Genomic DNA, 16,310 nt, shown 5'->3' with positions numbered 1-16,310 from the left:
AAAATATTTATAAAATATTTAAAATAAATCTTATAAATACTTATTATAAATATTTTTAAAATATTTTGTGAATATTGTGTGTAAATCTGGATAAACAACTAGTTTATACGTTGTTGTACATAATCCCAACAGTTGCACACAAAGAGAAAGAAGGAACAATCAAACGAAACTTCCTCGTTTGGTCAGGATGATTTTCGCTTGTAAATTTACTTTATAATTTTGAGAGGCAAGGATATCATAAAGAATACCAATAAGTTTTTGGGGATCCGCTCACGTAGATATGAACACATGTCGATACTCGCCTCTCTCGTCCTTGAACGCGATTTGCATATCGTTCTATTTCCTCGTACGACCATGCCCGCGCGCGTTTGCATCATGAATATTAAATAAAATAGCGATAATCACACCACGAGTGGCAACGCGCGTATCTTTATAACCGCATTCTCCAGCCCCATGACTGACCTGCGTTCAACAATGAAATCCTTATGTTCGCGTAGCGTTGCGCGTTCCGTTTGGTTCTACGTGGTGGTTGATCTTTCAACTTATGGAGAAAGCGACATAAATTGAAGTTTTGTTAAAAAAAGACTGTAACAATTTTTTTTTTGGGAAAAAAACGAAACATTAATTAAATTTTAATTAAAACAATTGAGCAAAGTATTTGTTTTCAATTTTCGAAAAAAGCAATACTAATTGACTTTTGAATTAAGTAAATGGAGTAGAAAATTTAACAATCTTTCAGCTTGTAGAAACATTTGTGCTAAAATAAATAAAAATATGCATATGGTTTTGTTGAAGTATCTAAAATTTATTTCAGACAGAGCTGAAAATAATGAGCCATTAAAATGTAAGACGCTCAAAATGATTACAAAATTTCACAAATGTTATTTACAATATTGATTTTCGTGCTTAAAAAGTTATATAATTATTTTAGAATTAAACAAAATTATTTTCAGATTTGTATCTAGTTAAATTTTTGGATACTTCAACAAAATTGTATTTTTCCATGTAACATCTTTTTCAGTAATAAAATAAATTTAGACCGTTTATAGGAATAAATTAAATCAATAAAGAAAAAAAAATCAAACTTTTATAACTTCAAAAATAATTGAGTAAAAGATATAAGATATTTTTGATGAATTTCGAAGCTCTATAATTACTACCTAACATGTCTTAATAATAACAATTAATATTTTACACTATATAATTTCTTATTTGTTCTTGAGTATACTTTATTGAACGTTCTCCAACTGACTACCTCTAGTCTGTTACGTTAATACTTCCGTCATCGTTTCGATCGTAAAGTCTGGTAAGCCTTGTAGGGCAGTCTTTTTATTACGTGTACGTCACTCGTGCCGGAAATACTCAGCTAGAAAATAACGCCGATCGAAAATAGCGTCGCTAATTTCGCGCTGGCAATGCGACTCGCCGACTTAATAGCGCCTATTTCGGCACGTTGCAGTGAGGCAAGTGCAACACTTACAATCTTTCACTTTCCATCGTTCAACCTATAGCTAGTATGTTTCTTGCAGTGGCACGTTATCCCGGTCAGACAGGAGAAATCTGTCTGTGAGCGAGAAACCGGCATGTCAACGACCCACGGCCTGCGACATGCATGATCTACCTTTTTTTAATAGCTATCTTTGAAAAATCCTAAAGTTTTCTGAACCGTTAAACGGCAACTCCACGAAAATAGCCGGAAATTCAATTATTACACGGTTTGTTGAAATGTCTAAAAATTTAGCTAGTAACAGACATAAAAATAATTTTGTTAGACTAAAAAAATTGTTTGCAGCATTGCTGTCATCATGCCTGAGTTTCCTATATGATTATTTCAATGATCCAACAAAATTATTGTTTCAAACCTGTGTGTGTATATAAAATTTTACAGAGAGAGAAAAAAATAGCCTAAATTTAAATAAATATTTATTGAAATTTAGGATATATATATATATATATAATATATATTTTTTTTTCTCAGTGTAGATACTTCAGCAAACTCGTTCTTTCCGTGTATTTATTATGATTTTACATTTTTGTTTATTTTATTATTAATTAACAAATGCTCTTCAAAAAAGAATATATTAGAGTAAAATATATTTTTATTTACATAAACGACCAACGTCAAAGGTACGTCGTAATTATTCAAAGACAAATGATTCAGAGAGTGATGTAACTAATTTGAGACTGCTGTCGTGAAAGATTTGCGTATTCATTTTCATGTATTCCTTTCCATGTATTTTTTAGCATTATTATTGAGAAGTTTGTGTTCACATACGTCCTAACATGCGAGGAGGTGAAACAGGTTATTAAACGTACACGCAAATATCGGAACGACCCGATTGAAACGCAAAATGCATAGTTATGTAAACTTTGTGTATATTTCCAGCGCAAACAGCATAAAGATTCCTTGATTTAACCTGTTTCTCTCTCTCTCTCTCTCTCTCTGTCTCTCTGGTATGTTGCCTGTTTTGTCTTGTTAATAAGTAAATTTACGAGAACCGAATGCAAATTGGCTAATTAGCTTTAGAATGCTAAATTCCTGAAGAATAATGTCTTAATTGGAACTTACAACAATTATTATTGTCAAAATTATTATTCGTAAACATCAAAGTTGCAGGACCAGCTGTTGTAAATCCAGAATTAATCGTCAAAATTGATTGAATGGTTGTTATAAATTCATTGACGAAACAACTGGCTGTCGCGAAGCCGTGCTTCTTCCGTGTTATATTCACTTCCCAGATAACACAGAATATTTATGATAAATATTTATTATTATTTATTTTTTGAAATGTTATATAAATATTTTATACATATTTTATATAGAGCTTTATTTGAAATATTATTAAAATATAGACTAAATGTTTAATGTAAAAATATTTATGACAAATATAAATAAATATTTCTGTTAAGTATTTTTTATTTAAATTATAATATAATGTCTTATTTCCATAGCATTTACTACAATAAATTTTTCATAATATTTATAATAAATGTTTATGATCTATGCAATCTAAGAAGACAAAAATATTTACAAAATATTAAAAATAAGTCTTATAAATATTTATAAATATTGTGTGCTATCTTTAGATTACTTATAATATAATACATGTCAGAATGTAAAACAATAACTGCACTTATAATTTTATGTATTTTAAAATACAAAAAATACATTTGTTAATTTAAAAAAAAATTGCAATTTTATCTACGTATACAATCTTAATTATAAATATAAAACCCTCAATTTTTTTTGGAAAAGGTAGTATCTAAAATCTATTAGAAAATGTAAAATAAAACTAACAAAATATTAAAATTGTTACAAAAATAAATATTATTACAACAACTATTTTTAATTTATTTTTTTGTTAAATATAGAACGTTTTACATCAATTTGTGGGAATACTTTATATTTTTGGCTAAGAGAGGCCAGCTGGATATATTAAAATAAACGCATTGAAATAAAAACATATAAAAAATTATAAAATATCCATATAAAATTGTAAACAAAAATTCTGAGGTGAATTATAAATCGCCCGACGTGGTTTTGAAGAAGAATTGATCGGCATCTTCCGCGACGTACGAGGAAGTCGTAAACGCGGGACAATAACTGTCGTTTTATTAAGGTCGATCACGACGTGCGATACATCGCCGATGAATCGGTTCTCAATAACAACCGTTCGTTATGCCGCGATCGTCGGAATGACAATTACGTTTGAGATTCGAACGAATCGCTGTTGTATTTATGTACATACATACGAGATTTGACAGATCATGTCGGCAATGCGATCGCGAGAAATAAAACTGCTGCTAAAAATATATTTCGCCACGTGCATCTCTTCACCATACATCACGCATTGTTTCAAAATACATACACCTGCATTTACATGGTAATCTGAAATGGTTGATTATTTAGATTTGAGATTATTGCACGTTTGAAAGCCTTTACTGCTTGTTTGAATAAGAAGAAATAAAAGAAAGAGAGAAAATGCAAAAGAAGAAAAAAGATAAACAAGAAGATAAGAGAAAGAATAAAGAAAAAAAAAGAGAAAATACAGAAGTAAAAAGGAAAAAAATCTTTTTAAATATTATTAAACATTTTTTTTTTATACTGTTGAATCTTTAACGATTTAATTCGTAATAATTTTTTCTTTTCTTGTTTACCTTCTTTTTCCTTCCTTACATTTTCTCTCTTTCTCTTATTTCTCTTTTATTTTTCTTCTCTTTTCGTTCTTTTCCTCTTCATTTTCTTCTGCGTTTATCTTCTTTTTCCTTTTTAATTCTTTTTCTTTTCTTGTTCGTCTTTTCTTCTTTCGTTTTTCTTCCTTTTCTCGTTGTAAGCTGTTAAGTTGTAATACAAGAAGCTACAAATTATTTTATAAATCATTTTATAATGCTTATTAAAATTCCAAAAATCTAATTTGTTTGATAAAAGAAATAAATGAAACAAAATTTTCTCTATCTCTAATATCATAGTTCAGTATAATTGCGGTAAGAAAATTTATGAGCTTTTATTTAACTCTAAATAATACATTTTTAAATACGAATAGTTTTGAATAGAATAAAAAATTTCAGTTAATTTAGAATTAACTACAATTAATCTTTGTATCGGCACAAATTTTTAAACATTTGATCGATTTCATTTAAAATTCACAATTTGAATGGGTGGGTAACTGGAATGAATATCTCTTCGGCTCTGTAACATGATGCAAATTACGATCATTCGAAAAATAATTCCCGAGCTGCAAATGCGCGATGCAATAGACGCAACGTCATTATTAATACATTTCCTCGCTCACGCGGACAAAAATTATTCTAAATTGCGGCGGACTAATTATCGGACGTAATGCTTGGCATACGGATGTTTATCGCAAGAAACTTTGCCTTGACAGATAAGCGCGAGATAATAGTCGATATCCTAACAAAGTGATTACGCAGTAATTTATCGGCAATACAAGGAAGAGATAAGAAATTTTGGCGAGAATAGTCTCACGTTCAAGAAAATATATTATATAAAGTGTAATATAAAATATCGAATAAAATAAATAATCTTGTAATTTCGATGAAGACGATATATAAGAAACTTTTGAATTTTTCCGGCTAAAAAAATATTTGTGTAAAATTAATCTATCGTATGTAAAAATAGAACTACGTGATTTGCATGGAATGGATGAGAAATATATTTGCAATGTTAAATTGCGTAGTAATGCTTCCTGTTTTCTCGGAATCGAAGATAAAGAAATATGAAGTCCTCTCTTTTATTCCATTATAATTCCATTATTACGTCTAAAGATCTATGCAAAATTTGAGCACAATTTTCTTATTGGCTTAAAAATTATTTATTTCTTTCGTCTTGAGTTTTATGTAAAATTGCGTTTTGCAATTTATTTGCAAATTTGATAAGAAAGCAACATCAAGAATTGAATCAAATTTTAATAACAAGTACTGATCAAACAATAATAAATATTTAAGCAAAAGCTAATTTGATTCCATTTACTCATTTAAAAATTATTGCTCTAAATCTGCAGAAAAACATAATCATTTTGTTGCATAAAACGTAAGCCAAATTAAGTATATTGTTTTGTTTTTTACAGTTGATTTTCAGGATGTATTCGCGAGTTATAATATCAGCAAAATTTTTTCAACGGCTGCGTTCAGCAGAAAAAGCAGCTTTGCAACTGTGTGTAAAATTCTTGAATATTATTGGTTTATACATTTAAATCCAGTGAGGAACTAAGGACAAGATCAATCATATTAAAGAATTTTACAACAGTTGCAAAGCTGTTTTTTTCTGTTGAACGCAGCCCCATTAATATTGGCTTATTTTGTCTGATTGTTTGATTGATACTTTTAGCTGATATTATATAACAAAACATCATGAAAAATAACAAAGATAAAAATTTAGAGAAAAAAAGAAGAAAGAGAGAGAGAGAGAGAGAGAGAGAGAGAAAGGCTTCCTCTCAATTTTTATCTTTATTATTTTTAGATTTGTATTTTTTCACATTTTTATTACTATTATATTTGTATTGTTTCGTTATCTTTTATTTTTTTTTACTAGTTTTTTTTTTACTATTTTTATAGTCTTAGAGAACTTGTCTTAGAATGTTGGTAATCACCTTTTTTTTATCTATCTATTCTCTCTCTCTCTCTCTCTCTCCCTTTCTCTTTACACGGATAATAGTCTCTTGCTACTTTCTTACATCCTGACGTGCATGCGCATGCACCTGCTCTTTGTATCGCGTAACTGGAAGTGTTGCGTAACTTCTTACGCGCACATTGGTTGTCATCATTCTATGGAGTCTACGTCTGCTGGATAGAGCAACAGGCATTTTTTCCACAATTTAATAATACGCAAAACATACTTGCATAATGTAGAGCGCGTTATAACTTTATCAGATCATTGTAGAATTTGATGAAATTATGACTGTTGCAAAAACAAGGCGTGCTTACGCAACGTTGATAAGCATAATTAGAACGATTAATAGAACAACGTTTATTGCCAAGAGCATAAAATATTTCCGTAGAGAACTTGGGGCCAGATTCGAGCCATCTTATCAAGCCCCTCAACGATAGTTATCTATACCAAAAATTGATTTTATATATATAATACGTATTCTCGTACGTGCGGTCGGGCAATAAATATTTATTAACACAACATTTATTTGACATTTATCACGTCAGAACTGCTTCTTTGTTCACATTAAAATGTTCGATCCGTCGTTTTAACAGTCACGGTTGAGAGGAGAGGAAAAAGGGAGATCGCATTATAATTAATCCAGGTATCATCTGATGTTATTTTTACATAAATGATCACCTGTATTGTTAAGTATCAAATATGCAATGATGGCTCAATCTTTTAAGTTAAAAATAATATTTTATTTTCCAATACATTTCTATACCTAATTTCAAAGTAAATAACGTTCATATTAATGTATGCACTTAGCAAATAATCAAGTAAATTTTAATCAATACATTTCTTGAGTTAAATTGTTTAACTTTATTGTTTTAGTTAAATTATTAACACCAATTAAATTTATTGTATTAACGACTTATTATATATTATTGATTGTTCTCCAATTTATTAGTATTTTATGAATATGGATTTAATCATCATTTTTTAAATCATATTTTCTAATAAAAGTAGAAACCAATTAAACAAAATAAGCATGTTAAGAAACTTAGCATGACATGACAGTATTTCTAAAAAAATAGAGATTTCAATTAAATAAGATAAATTTTATTTTTCGTTCGAAGCAAATTTGACTGCTTAAATATTTCTATGTGAATTTATGTACATTATCTGAGTCTGTATTCCTTTCCTTTCTTACGGTCTACTTTAAATTGTCATTGTTTATAAAAAGTTTATAATTAATATGACGTTTTATATTTTTTATTGGAGTATGAAAAATCGCCAGGGTGACCAAGGGTATAAAAATAGAGGTAGTTATTTCTGGTTTAAATATTGGCGAATGCAAAGGCTTTGATAGATTCACCCTAAACACCCCTGATAATCCCCTGATAATCGCCCATGTTGTTCTTTCAGCCAGATGGACCCTGCCCTTGACGGACGTTCTGGCGGTGCGATATGGCGACGACTGGATATCGGGTGTAAGTATTAAGGAGAAGCAGCCGGAGCAGCCGACCTCGCCGACCACGGTGTGCCCGACGAATTTCATCCTACACTACGCCGTGCGCGGGTCCAAGAACAAATGGAGGCATCACAGCGTGACGATGAGCCACACGGATCCCAGGCAGGTCGCCTCGTGGGTGAAGACTATTCGCAATTACCTCCTAGGTGAGTTGTCGTTCGACCCAATCATCCTCCTCAAGGAACTACAAGTCACGATAATGTCGTGATAAAATAATATTATTACTTTACTTGAAGTGCAAATAGTTGATAAGAAGGGAAATATATTAATATATAGAATGATAAGAAAGAAAAAAATGCCATGGGAGGAAGCGATTTTGTGGAAGTGTCTAAAAATGTAACTGTACAGAGCTGAAAATAATTTCGTTAGATCATCGAAACTCGGAATACAAACTAATAGTAACATTAATTAACATTATAATTTTCTGCTTGACAATATAAATGTAATGTAACACATAACGGGGTTGCGTTGTTGTGTAGGAAATCATAATATTGATGTAGTGTTAGTTTGTGTACTGCGAGAAATAATTCTGTAGGAACGCTCAAGTTGGCTTCTAGAATGTCGAAAGTTTTCACATTAATTGTATACCAAGCTTGTTTCCCAACACATTACTTTAATGATCCAACAAAATTATTTTTACACCAAAACCATTTTTCCCATAGCCAAGAATATAAAACGGGAGATAAAGAATATATGAGACTGCAAGAAAAATTCAGTAGATAACAAACAGAATTTGGGAACCAAAATTGTATTCAACGTATATAGCAATCAAGTACGGAAATGATAAAAATGACGTTAAAACGAATCGTGACTGATTGGAAAATGACTTTTAGTATTTTAGAGTCATTTTAACGTCATTTCGATGTCATCATGACTTGTGCTCTGCTTGGGTCCCGCCGTTCTAAATCCACCGGAGCGTTTACTCGAAATCAGCTTCGTGACTCTCGCGATCAACGCGCGTTGGCCGTGTAATAATTTTAGAATTGCGACGTATAAAATGTACGCGCGAGAAGGCGTATAGCAGATCATTATCATAAATTACGAAATCAGATGAGTACAAAGATTAAGTAGAACCATAAAATTGAGTCACGGAGCGGAAGACTCGTATTTAATATCGAAAATTGACGACAATATGTAATATGACACGAGAAATCGACTTTGCATCGAAGGCCGGAGACAATTAACACAGAGAACAATTAATGGCATGACTGTAATTCTCTACATCCCGTGTATAGCATAAGAAAATGCATACGTATTATTTTAGCGATATGCGAAGCTGACGTTATGTCTGCGAACGAGACTTATTTGCGTAAATTTTTTCTTCATTGTTTACCAAAGAGTGACGATTTTCCTCACCGACTTGCTCGCTGAAAAAAGTATATAAAGAATGGCAAGTATAATAAATTAAAAGTAACTTGTGCAGATAGTTAAGAAATAATATGGAAGAGCGTCTTCAACGTGTAAAATTATTCCCGCATTAAATACACTTGGAAATGCTGAAATGATAGAAAACAATAGAAGAAAAATCATTCGCTTTTTCTTGTGGGAAAAAAAAGCGTGTAAAAATAGGAGAAATCCGAGAGAACAGAATCGTAATCGATCTACGTGATTCATGACTTAATAAAAACCTATTAGCTTCTGATATGCATTATTGCCGATATCATTGCGATGTAGCGAATATAAACACAATAGTAACATAATATTTTCGTAGATTTAATGATGCTTAAGTAACTCGAGCATCGAAAAGTAATACTACACTGTTAGATACATGATAGGAGCAATGGTAGCCCAATCTCTTAAATTAAACAATATTTTGTTATTTTTAACTTCCATATGTGTCAAAATGTAAATTAATCAATTTCATTGATTAGTTTGAAAGTAAACAATGTCTATATTAATGCATGCATTTAGTATTATACATAATAATTGAATCTCAAATTTAATTCATGTTCTTGAATTAAGTTGTTCCATTGTTTCAATCAACAATTCGATTCGCTGTATATTGAAAATATATGCGATCTAAATGAAAATTAAAAGAATTGATTAAAAAAACTTTAAAATTAAAATAACTTAAACTAAGTATAATTGGCATTATGAATCTAACAGTGAAAAGAAAAAGAAAATTATCGACCTTATAAAATCGTAGTGATTAGAAAGTTAAAAAAATTACGATAAGACAAATGCCAAATTAAAAAGATTACTTCTAAATTATCTTGAATCTTTTTGAGATAATTTTCAAAATAAAGATTACGTTATAAAATAAAAAACTAAAAACTTTATATAATATTCCCATTTTACATTTATATATTCATTAAGTGGAGATATTATATAAAGTTTAGTTCCTTTTATTTGATTATGTATTTCTTTGCTTATATATATATTCAGGAATCAAAGATAAGTTAAAGATAAGATTTTATGATAAATCTTCAATTATTGCTGTATTGTATAGATCGAAATGTTTTTACGATAAACAACTTCTTTCTTTGAGTACTTTTCCATCGCAATTAAAGCCAGAAACGTAGTATGTATATAAAGTCTAGGCAACCAGTTAACCTAGTTGGAATCGACATAAATCGGAATGAAAGGTACGAGAATATACGTCCTAAAATTTTAATAGAACGCAGTGCAGCCAGTCAAACTATAACAGTTGCAGTCTGCATGAAAGTTTTATTATCAGTAGGTCAGTTTAATTTTATGAATTTTGATAGTTTCCAAATTAAATTGTCGCTCTACGGTTTTATTACTTACATTGCAGATTTTATGGCTTTCGAACTAGAGAATCACTGCTATACGCTCGTCGATCTCGCCGTTTATGAATTTTGGTTGACGCTTTTCCTAATTTCGAATATCGCTACCTCAATTCTCTAATTTCGCCATTCATGTATTTCTCTTATTTCGCCGTTTCTAGATTTCCCGGATTAAATTGAATTGCTGCTCCGCTTAGGAGCGTCGCAAAACGAATTAAGCAAGATGCGATCTCTCGGCTCAGTTAAGGAGGTTCTCGCGTTTGATATAAGACAATAATATAAGACAACTCTATAATGTATATGTAATACAAAAGTTAATAATATCAATAATATCTAGAAAAAATTTTATTGACTTTTACCGTACCATTTTGAAGATATTTAATTCTTAAATTTATAGAATTTTACATTACAAGTTGAAAGTATAATCTTATTCTGTAGTTGTTCTCTTTTAATTTAAATTGAGACACTTGCGTATAAGACAGCAATTTAAAAATCATTATAATTATAAAGTAAACACTTAAGTTTGTTCTCGTAAAATTTTATTTAAACTGACCGTATAGTTTATAAGAAATTTATATTCTTTAATGAAGAAAGATAGAATATATGTCAAATGGACGATGCGTATATATACAATAAATATATACATAAAATAAAAGTTGAGATACTTATTTGATATATATATATATATACATAAAGCAACTTTTACTTTATTATTTAAAAAATATTTAATAACACATAAAATAATTATGTATAATAACACAAGATATTGTTAGTAATCTTTTTATTTCATTATTTTAATTGTTTTAAATATTATTATAAATTGTCTGTTGACTAGGAAGTAGCGCGAGAACCTTCTTAACATACAGCAGTTGCAGTGGAATGAGCTGCTCCGATGTAGGAAAAGAAAAAAAAAAGAAAGAGAGAAGGAAAGAGAACACAAATTTTAATAAATGTCGAGAAAACAAGGGATAGGCATGCTCTAAACTATCCTTATCGATCGTTGTCGCAAGTTAATAGCTATGTAAGTATTGATCTGGAGGTTTACCACGCTCGTGTAATCGCCGTTTTCTCTTGTTCGATTATCGACGTTGCATCGCGTGTTGTAAGGAAAATCGATAGAGACAATTTTACATGATTAAACTTCCTCCTTCGAGTCTCCGTTTGACCCATTTTTCTTTTTAAACAGCGAAGTTGATTAAATTGCGATGAGGAAAGCAGGAAGTCGGTTAAAAATACGAGTGTCATTGTTTTAATGTAGCAAAAGTAATCCTGTAAAAAATTGAAAAAAAATTTTTTAATTAACTAGCAAGATAAGATATATGACTTCGTAACAATATTGCTTTTAATGCTTCTGAACTTTCTTTCAGTCTTCTGTTATTAAGACTTTATATTTTGACGTATAAAAAAAAATTTAATTTTTTATCTCCGATGTCATAAAAAATTAAACATAACTGCAGTGAGAAAAATTAGGAATCTTTACTTAATTCCTTCTAAATAATATACTTTTAATCATGAATAGTTCAAATATTTACAATTAATTTACGATTGATTACAATTAATTTTTTGCAAGTTAGACAAGTTTTGAAACATTTTCAGGCAGTGATCAGATCTTAGTGTATATAGATATAAAGAATAAATGAATGTTTGATTAAAATCTAAAAAATTATTTATAAGAAAACTCCTAAAGTTGGAGAAAAATTTAAAAAAAGCTAAGGCAAAAAGTTATTCGAATTAAGAGAAGAATCGAAAGCAGAATTTAATTTGCAATTGATCGTTTTTAGGTCTGACGTATCGGCCGCGAAAGATAATGCTGTTTATCAATCCCACTGGCGGTAAGAAAAAGGGTGTCAAGATCTGGGAAAAGGATGTCCAACCACTCATGACCATCGCTGGCATCGAGACAAAGATGATGGTCACAGAGCGTGCAGGCCACATTCGCGATGCTCTGCTCACGGCCGACTTGAGTGACCTACATGTGAGTCCTGCAAACATTCTATTCTACGTTCATGTGAAGTTCGAAGCTAGACGTTCCGACGCAAAAAATTAATGTATCTACATTAATCTAGAAAATTTTTTTAGGAGCAATTTTCACAGAGCTCTGGATTTATATTTGTATTATTATTTTTTATATTCGTATTATTATTTTATATATAAATAGATATATAATGTAAATATACAAATTGATATTAAATTAATATCATTTATTAATCTAAAATAATTATACTAATTATCTATCAGAAATTTAGATTTACAAGTTTTAATACAGATTTTGCAATCAAAATATTAAATACTATTTATATAAAATTAGAAAATCAAGCGATCTGCAATACTTTCCGAATATTTACGATATATTTAGATTTAAAACGTATTTACAAAAATTGTAGGTCATACAGAAGGATCATATATCTGTCATAAAATGACACACTCTATCAATATATGTAGTTTATCCCCTCCAGGGACTCTAGAAGGGTTGGGCTACTTCTAGTAACCTCTACTTAAAAAAAAATAAAATATTGAAGAACTTCCAAGGAAATTGTGAAGAAGATTAAAATTAGACACTTGAACTGTTATCTTCTCCTTGAGGGAGACCAAAGTTATCAACCTGAGTTATCGAGTTACTGTTTTAAATAACAAATGACCTTTTAAATTCATTAAAAGCAACGAGTGACTTTTTCAATCTGATATTACAGTTATAAAAAATTGATAAAAACCACCTCATCATCAAATTGTTATTATAACAAAGTAACAGCGACAAAAGTAACAGCGTTACAAGTAACATGCAGTTACTCTTCATCTCCGTATGATACATAAGTTAACAAAATTCGAAGTATCCTCAAACTAAAGTTTTCGCGTTCGATAGGCGGTGGTGTGCATCGGTGGCGATGGTACCTTCGCCGAGGCGTTCAACGGGTTGATTACGAGGGCGGCGAAGGATCAGCAGATCGATCCCAACGACCCTGACGCCAGGCTGCCTAGTCCCGCCTTACCCGTTGGCGTTATACCCAGCGGTAGCACCGACACGGTCGCCTACAGTTTGCACGGCACCACCGACGTGCAGACCGCAGCTATACATATCATCTTCGGCGACTCGATTGGTCTAGACATCTCGTCGGTCCACAGCAATCGTACCTTACTCAGGCTCTACGCCAGCGTGTTCAGCTATGGTTATCTGGGTGACGTGATCCGCGACAGCGAAAAGTTCCGCTGGATGGGACCCTGTAGATACGACTGGTCAGGTAAGGAAAATCTTTCTCTTGGTGAAAATCTTTCTCAGAATTGTTCATATAGTAATGAAAGGTAAAAAGAACTAAGGCTCAACGGTAGTTCTTAGGTTGCTAATATTTGCTGTCTTTCAAATTTTTTAACAAACATTTCGTTAACGGAGGCTTTTCAATGTTAATACATGAAATAAAAACAAATCCTACCTTACATAATAAGTTAAATATTAAAACAAATTTAAGTTAAAATTAAAGTTCTTCTAAATTTTCAGTGTAATACAATTTTCATAAAAAATACAATTTTCATAAATCGCTGCTATTTCTTCATTGATCAAATTATTTCAATGAATATCAATTGTGATATAAATCAGAATTTTCGAACTGATATACGTGATCAATAAATCGACCTAATTTTAAAATTATACAGTATGAGAATATATCAAGAACAATACATGTGGTTAATATTTAAGCTTTTTTGTATCTGAATTGGGATTCTTACTTCTATTAATATGTCTATTGTAATTGATTCGCATTCGAAAGATATAATAAGGCGAAGGAATTCTCCAAATTGGAAGGATTATTTTATAAACGTACAAAGACTAATGACACAGCAACAGAACTATGCACGGAAAAAAAATATTTGATTGAATTAACTGGAATTCTGACGGAAAATGAACGATCCTTTGATTAAGTCTACAGATTTCTGATTAAATGTACTAAATGTTGGTTATTTCAACTAGAATTTTAATACATTTAACCAGAAATCTTGTAGATTTAACTAGAATTCTGGATCGTTTATTTTCAACCAGAATTCTAATTAGTTCAATCAAACATTTTTTTCTGTGTGGGAATAAAGAATCTGGGAAAGAAAGGGAATTTTCATAGTTTTTCAATATTTCTGAATAATTTTGTAATTTTTAGAAAATTCCTCAGATTTTTTTGTGTGCAAATTGAAATACTTTAGAAGTGTCGAGAAGATCGATATCTTTTCTAAAATTCTTCATATGTGTGAATTCTGAAATATTCTAGGATTTCTATGATTTCTCATCTTATAATTTCTGATGGAATCTTATAAAATCTGAAAGAGTTTAAGGTATTTTTTCGGAAATTGTAGAATGATTGAAATCTAAAAAATCTTATAAAATTTCAGAATTCATACATAAAAAGTTCTAAAAAGAGAGATGTAGACTTTCTCAATATTTCTGAAAAATGTTCCATTTCGCATAAAAATTTTGAGAAAAATTTTTACCATGGTCGAATTTTTCGGTTGTTTAATTTAATGCGAAGAATCGTCGTTAAGCAAAGATTGTCCGGTTCAAGTTGCGATAACAAGAGTAATTTTATCTTAATCAAATCTTGATTTATCAAATAAATACGAAATTTAATAAATTGAACAAATAATTACTGATTTCCTGTATTATAATCAATGCTCATATACAATACAACTGATGTAAGTAATAAAACATTTCTATGTATGAGTATGGATGGGATTTCTATTAGACTAATTAGATCTTTCCGTTTCCAGGATTTAAAAAGATATTAGCAAACAAGGGCTACGAAGGTGAGATCGAGCTGCTGTCGGACCCGTGTCACCCGGCAGGTAGCACCAGGTGTATGAAGAATTGCTTACGCTGCTTGCAGCACATGCACAATAGCATCCCCGACCAGGAAATCTCCAGTGAGTGTTAAAAAAACGGAAAAGAATGGAAGTCAAGTATATAATGTAGATACAAAAATCCAGCTAAAATTAATCGAATAATACTTATGTCTTCTCCGTAGGGTGGGTGACGGTGAGAGGAAAGTTCTTCATGGTGTTCGGTGCGAACGTGTCGTGCGCGTGCTCGAGGTGTCCTATGGGCTTCAGTCCTCACTGCCACATAGGTGACGGCTGCGTGGACGTAATCCTAATACGACATACATCCTTAATAAACAATGTCAGATTATTGCTCAGGCTGTCCAGCAAACGGAAAACTGTGGTACGCGTTTCTATACGAGTTTCAGTTATTTATTCCTATTGTTATCGCCAATTATATTAATCTTTTTGCTTGACGCTTTAATAGCCATGTTTGCTGTCAATCATCAATATCTGTTTGCAGATACTTAACGTCTTTACCATTGCGTGCATCGTCGATATATGATATATTGAACTTTTGTGCATTATTATATGATTATTACGTACTATAATTATATATTTAACCCTGAGTTACCACACTTCAGTGACGGTCACACTAATGCGAATTTGGCTTTGCCATTTTTCATCACGTGTAACTTTGAAATGAAAAAAGCAAAAGTAGTTCAATTATATAGGTTTTCGGGATAAAATTTTCCTGGAAACTCTGGTGAAAATTTTTCTCATAATTTTTATACAAATTGGAACGTTTTTCAGAAATACTTAGAAATATTCGATTATTTTTTGCATCTTCTCTCAGACTTTTTCATACAAATGAATTCTGAAATTTCTCATCCCATAATTTTTAAGATTTTTTAAATTTTATAACATTTCCTCAGAAATTATACTTACAAAAAATTTTAGAAATCTTACGATATTTCATACTCATAATTAACATACATGAAAAATTCTTAGAAAAGATGTAGATTTTCTGAGAAGTTTTCCAATTTGTGTAAATAGATGTGAGAGTTATAAAATTATATAGAAATTCGGAAAAATTATATGAAAAATGGTGAGAAAAATGTTCACCAGG

General features: G+C 30.7%; 1 protein-coding gene across 1 annotated transcript in view; it reads left to right on the top strand.

Annotated features, from left to right (window-relative positions):
* LOC108754447 (ceramide kinase) overlaps positions 1 to 16,310 on the top strand; it is a 24,569-nt gene that overhangs the window by 7,230 nt on the left and 1,029 nt on the right. Inside the window, exons 2-6 of the mRNA XM_018496723.1 lie at positions 7,538 to 7,789; positions 12,172 to 12,365; positions 13,251 to 13,626; positions 15,134 to 15,286; positions 15,388 to 15,584. Coding sequence (XP_018352225.1) covers positions 7,538 to 7,789; positions 12,172 to 12,365; positions 13,251 to 13,626; positions 15,134 to 15,286; positions 15,388 to 15,584 — 1,172 coding nt within the window. The remainder of the gene's footprint in view (positions 1 to 7,537; positions 7,790 to 12,171; positions 12,366 to 13,250; positions 13,627 to 15,133; positions 15,287 to 15,387; positions 15,585 to 16,310) is intronic.

This window comes from Trachymyrmex septentrionalis, unplaced genomic scaffold, assembly GCF_001594115.1.
Source record: "Trachymyrmex septentrionalis isolate Tsep2-gDNA-1 unplaced genomic scaffold, Tsep1.0 scaffold119, whole genome shotgun sequence".
NCBI lineage: Eukaryota > Metazoa > Arthropoda > Insecta > Hymenoptera > Formicidae > Trachymyrmex > Trachymyrmex septentrionalis.
This window is presented reverse-complemented; position numbering and strand designations above follow the sequence as displayed.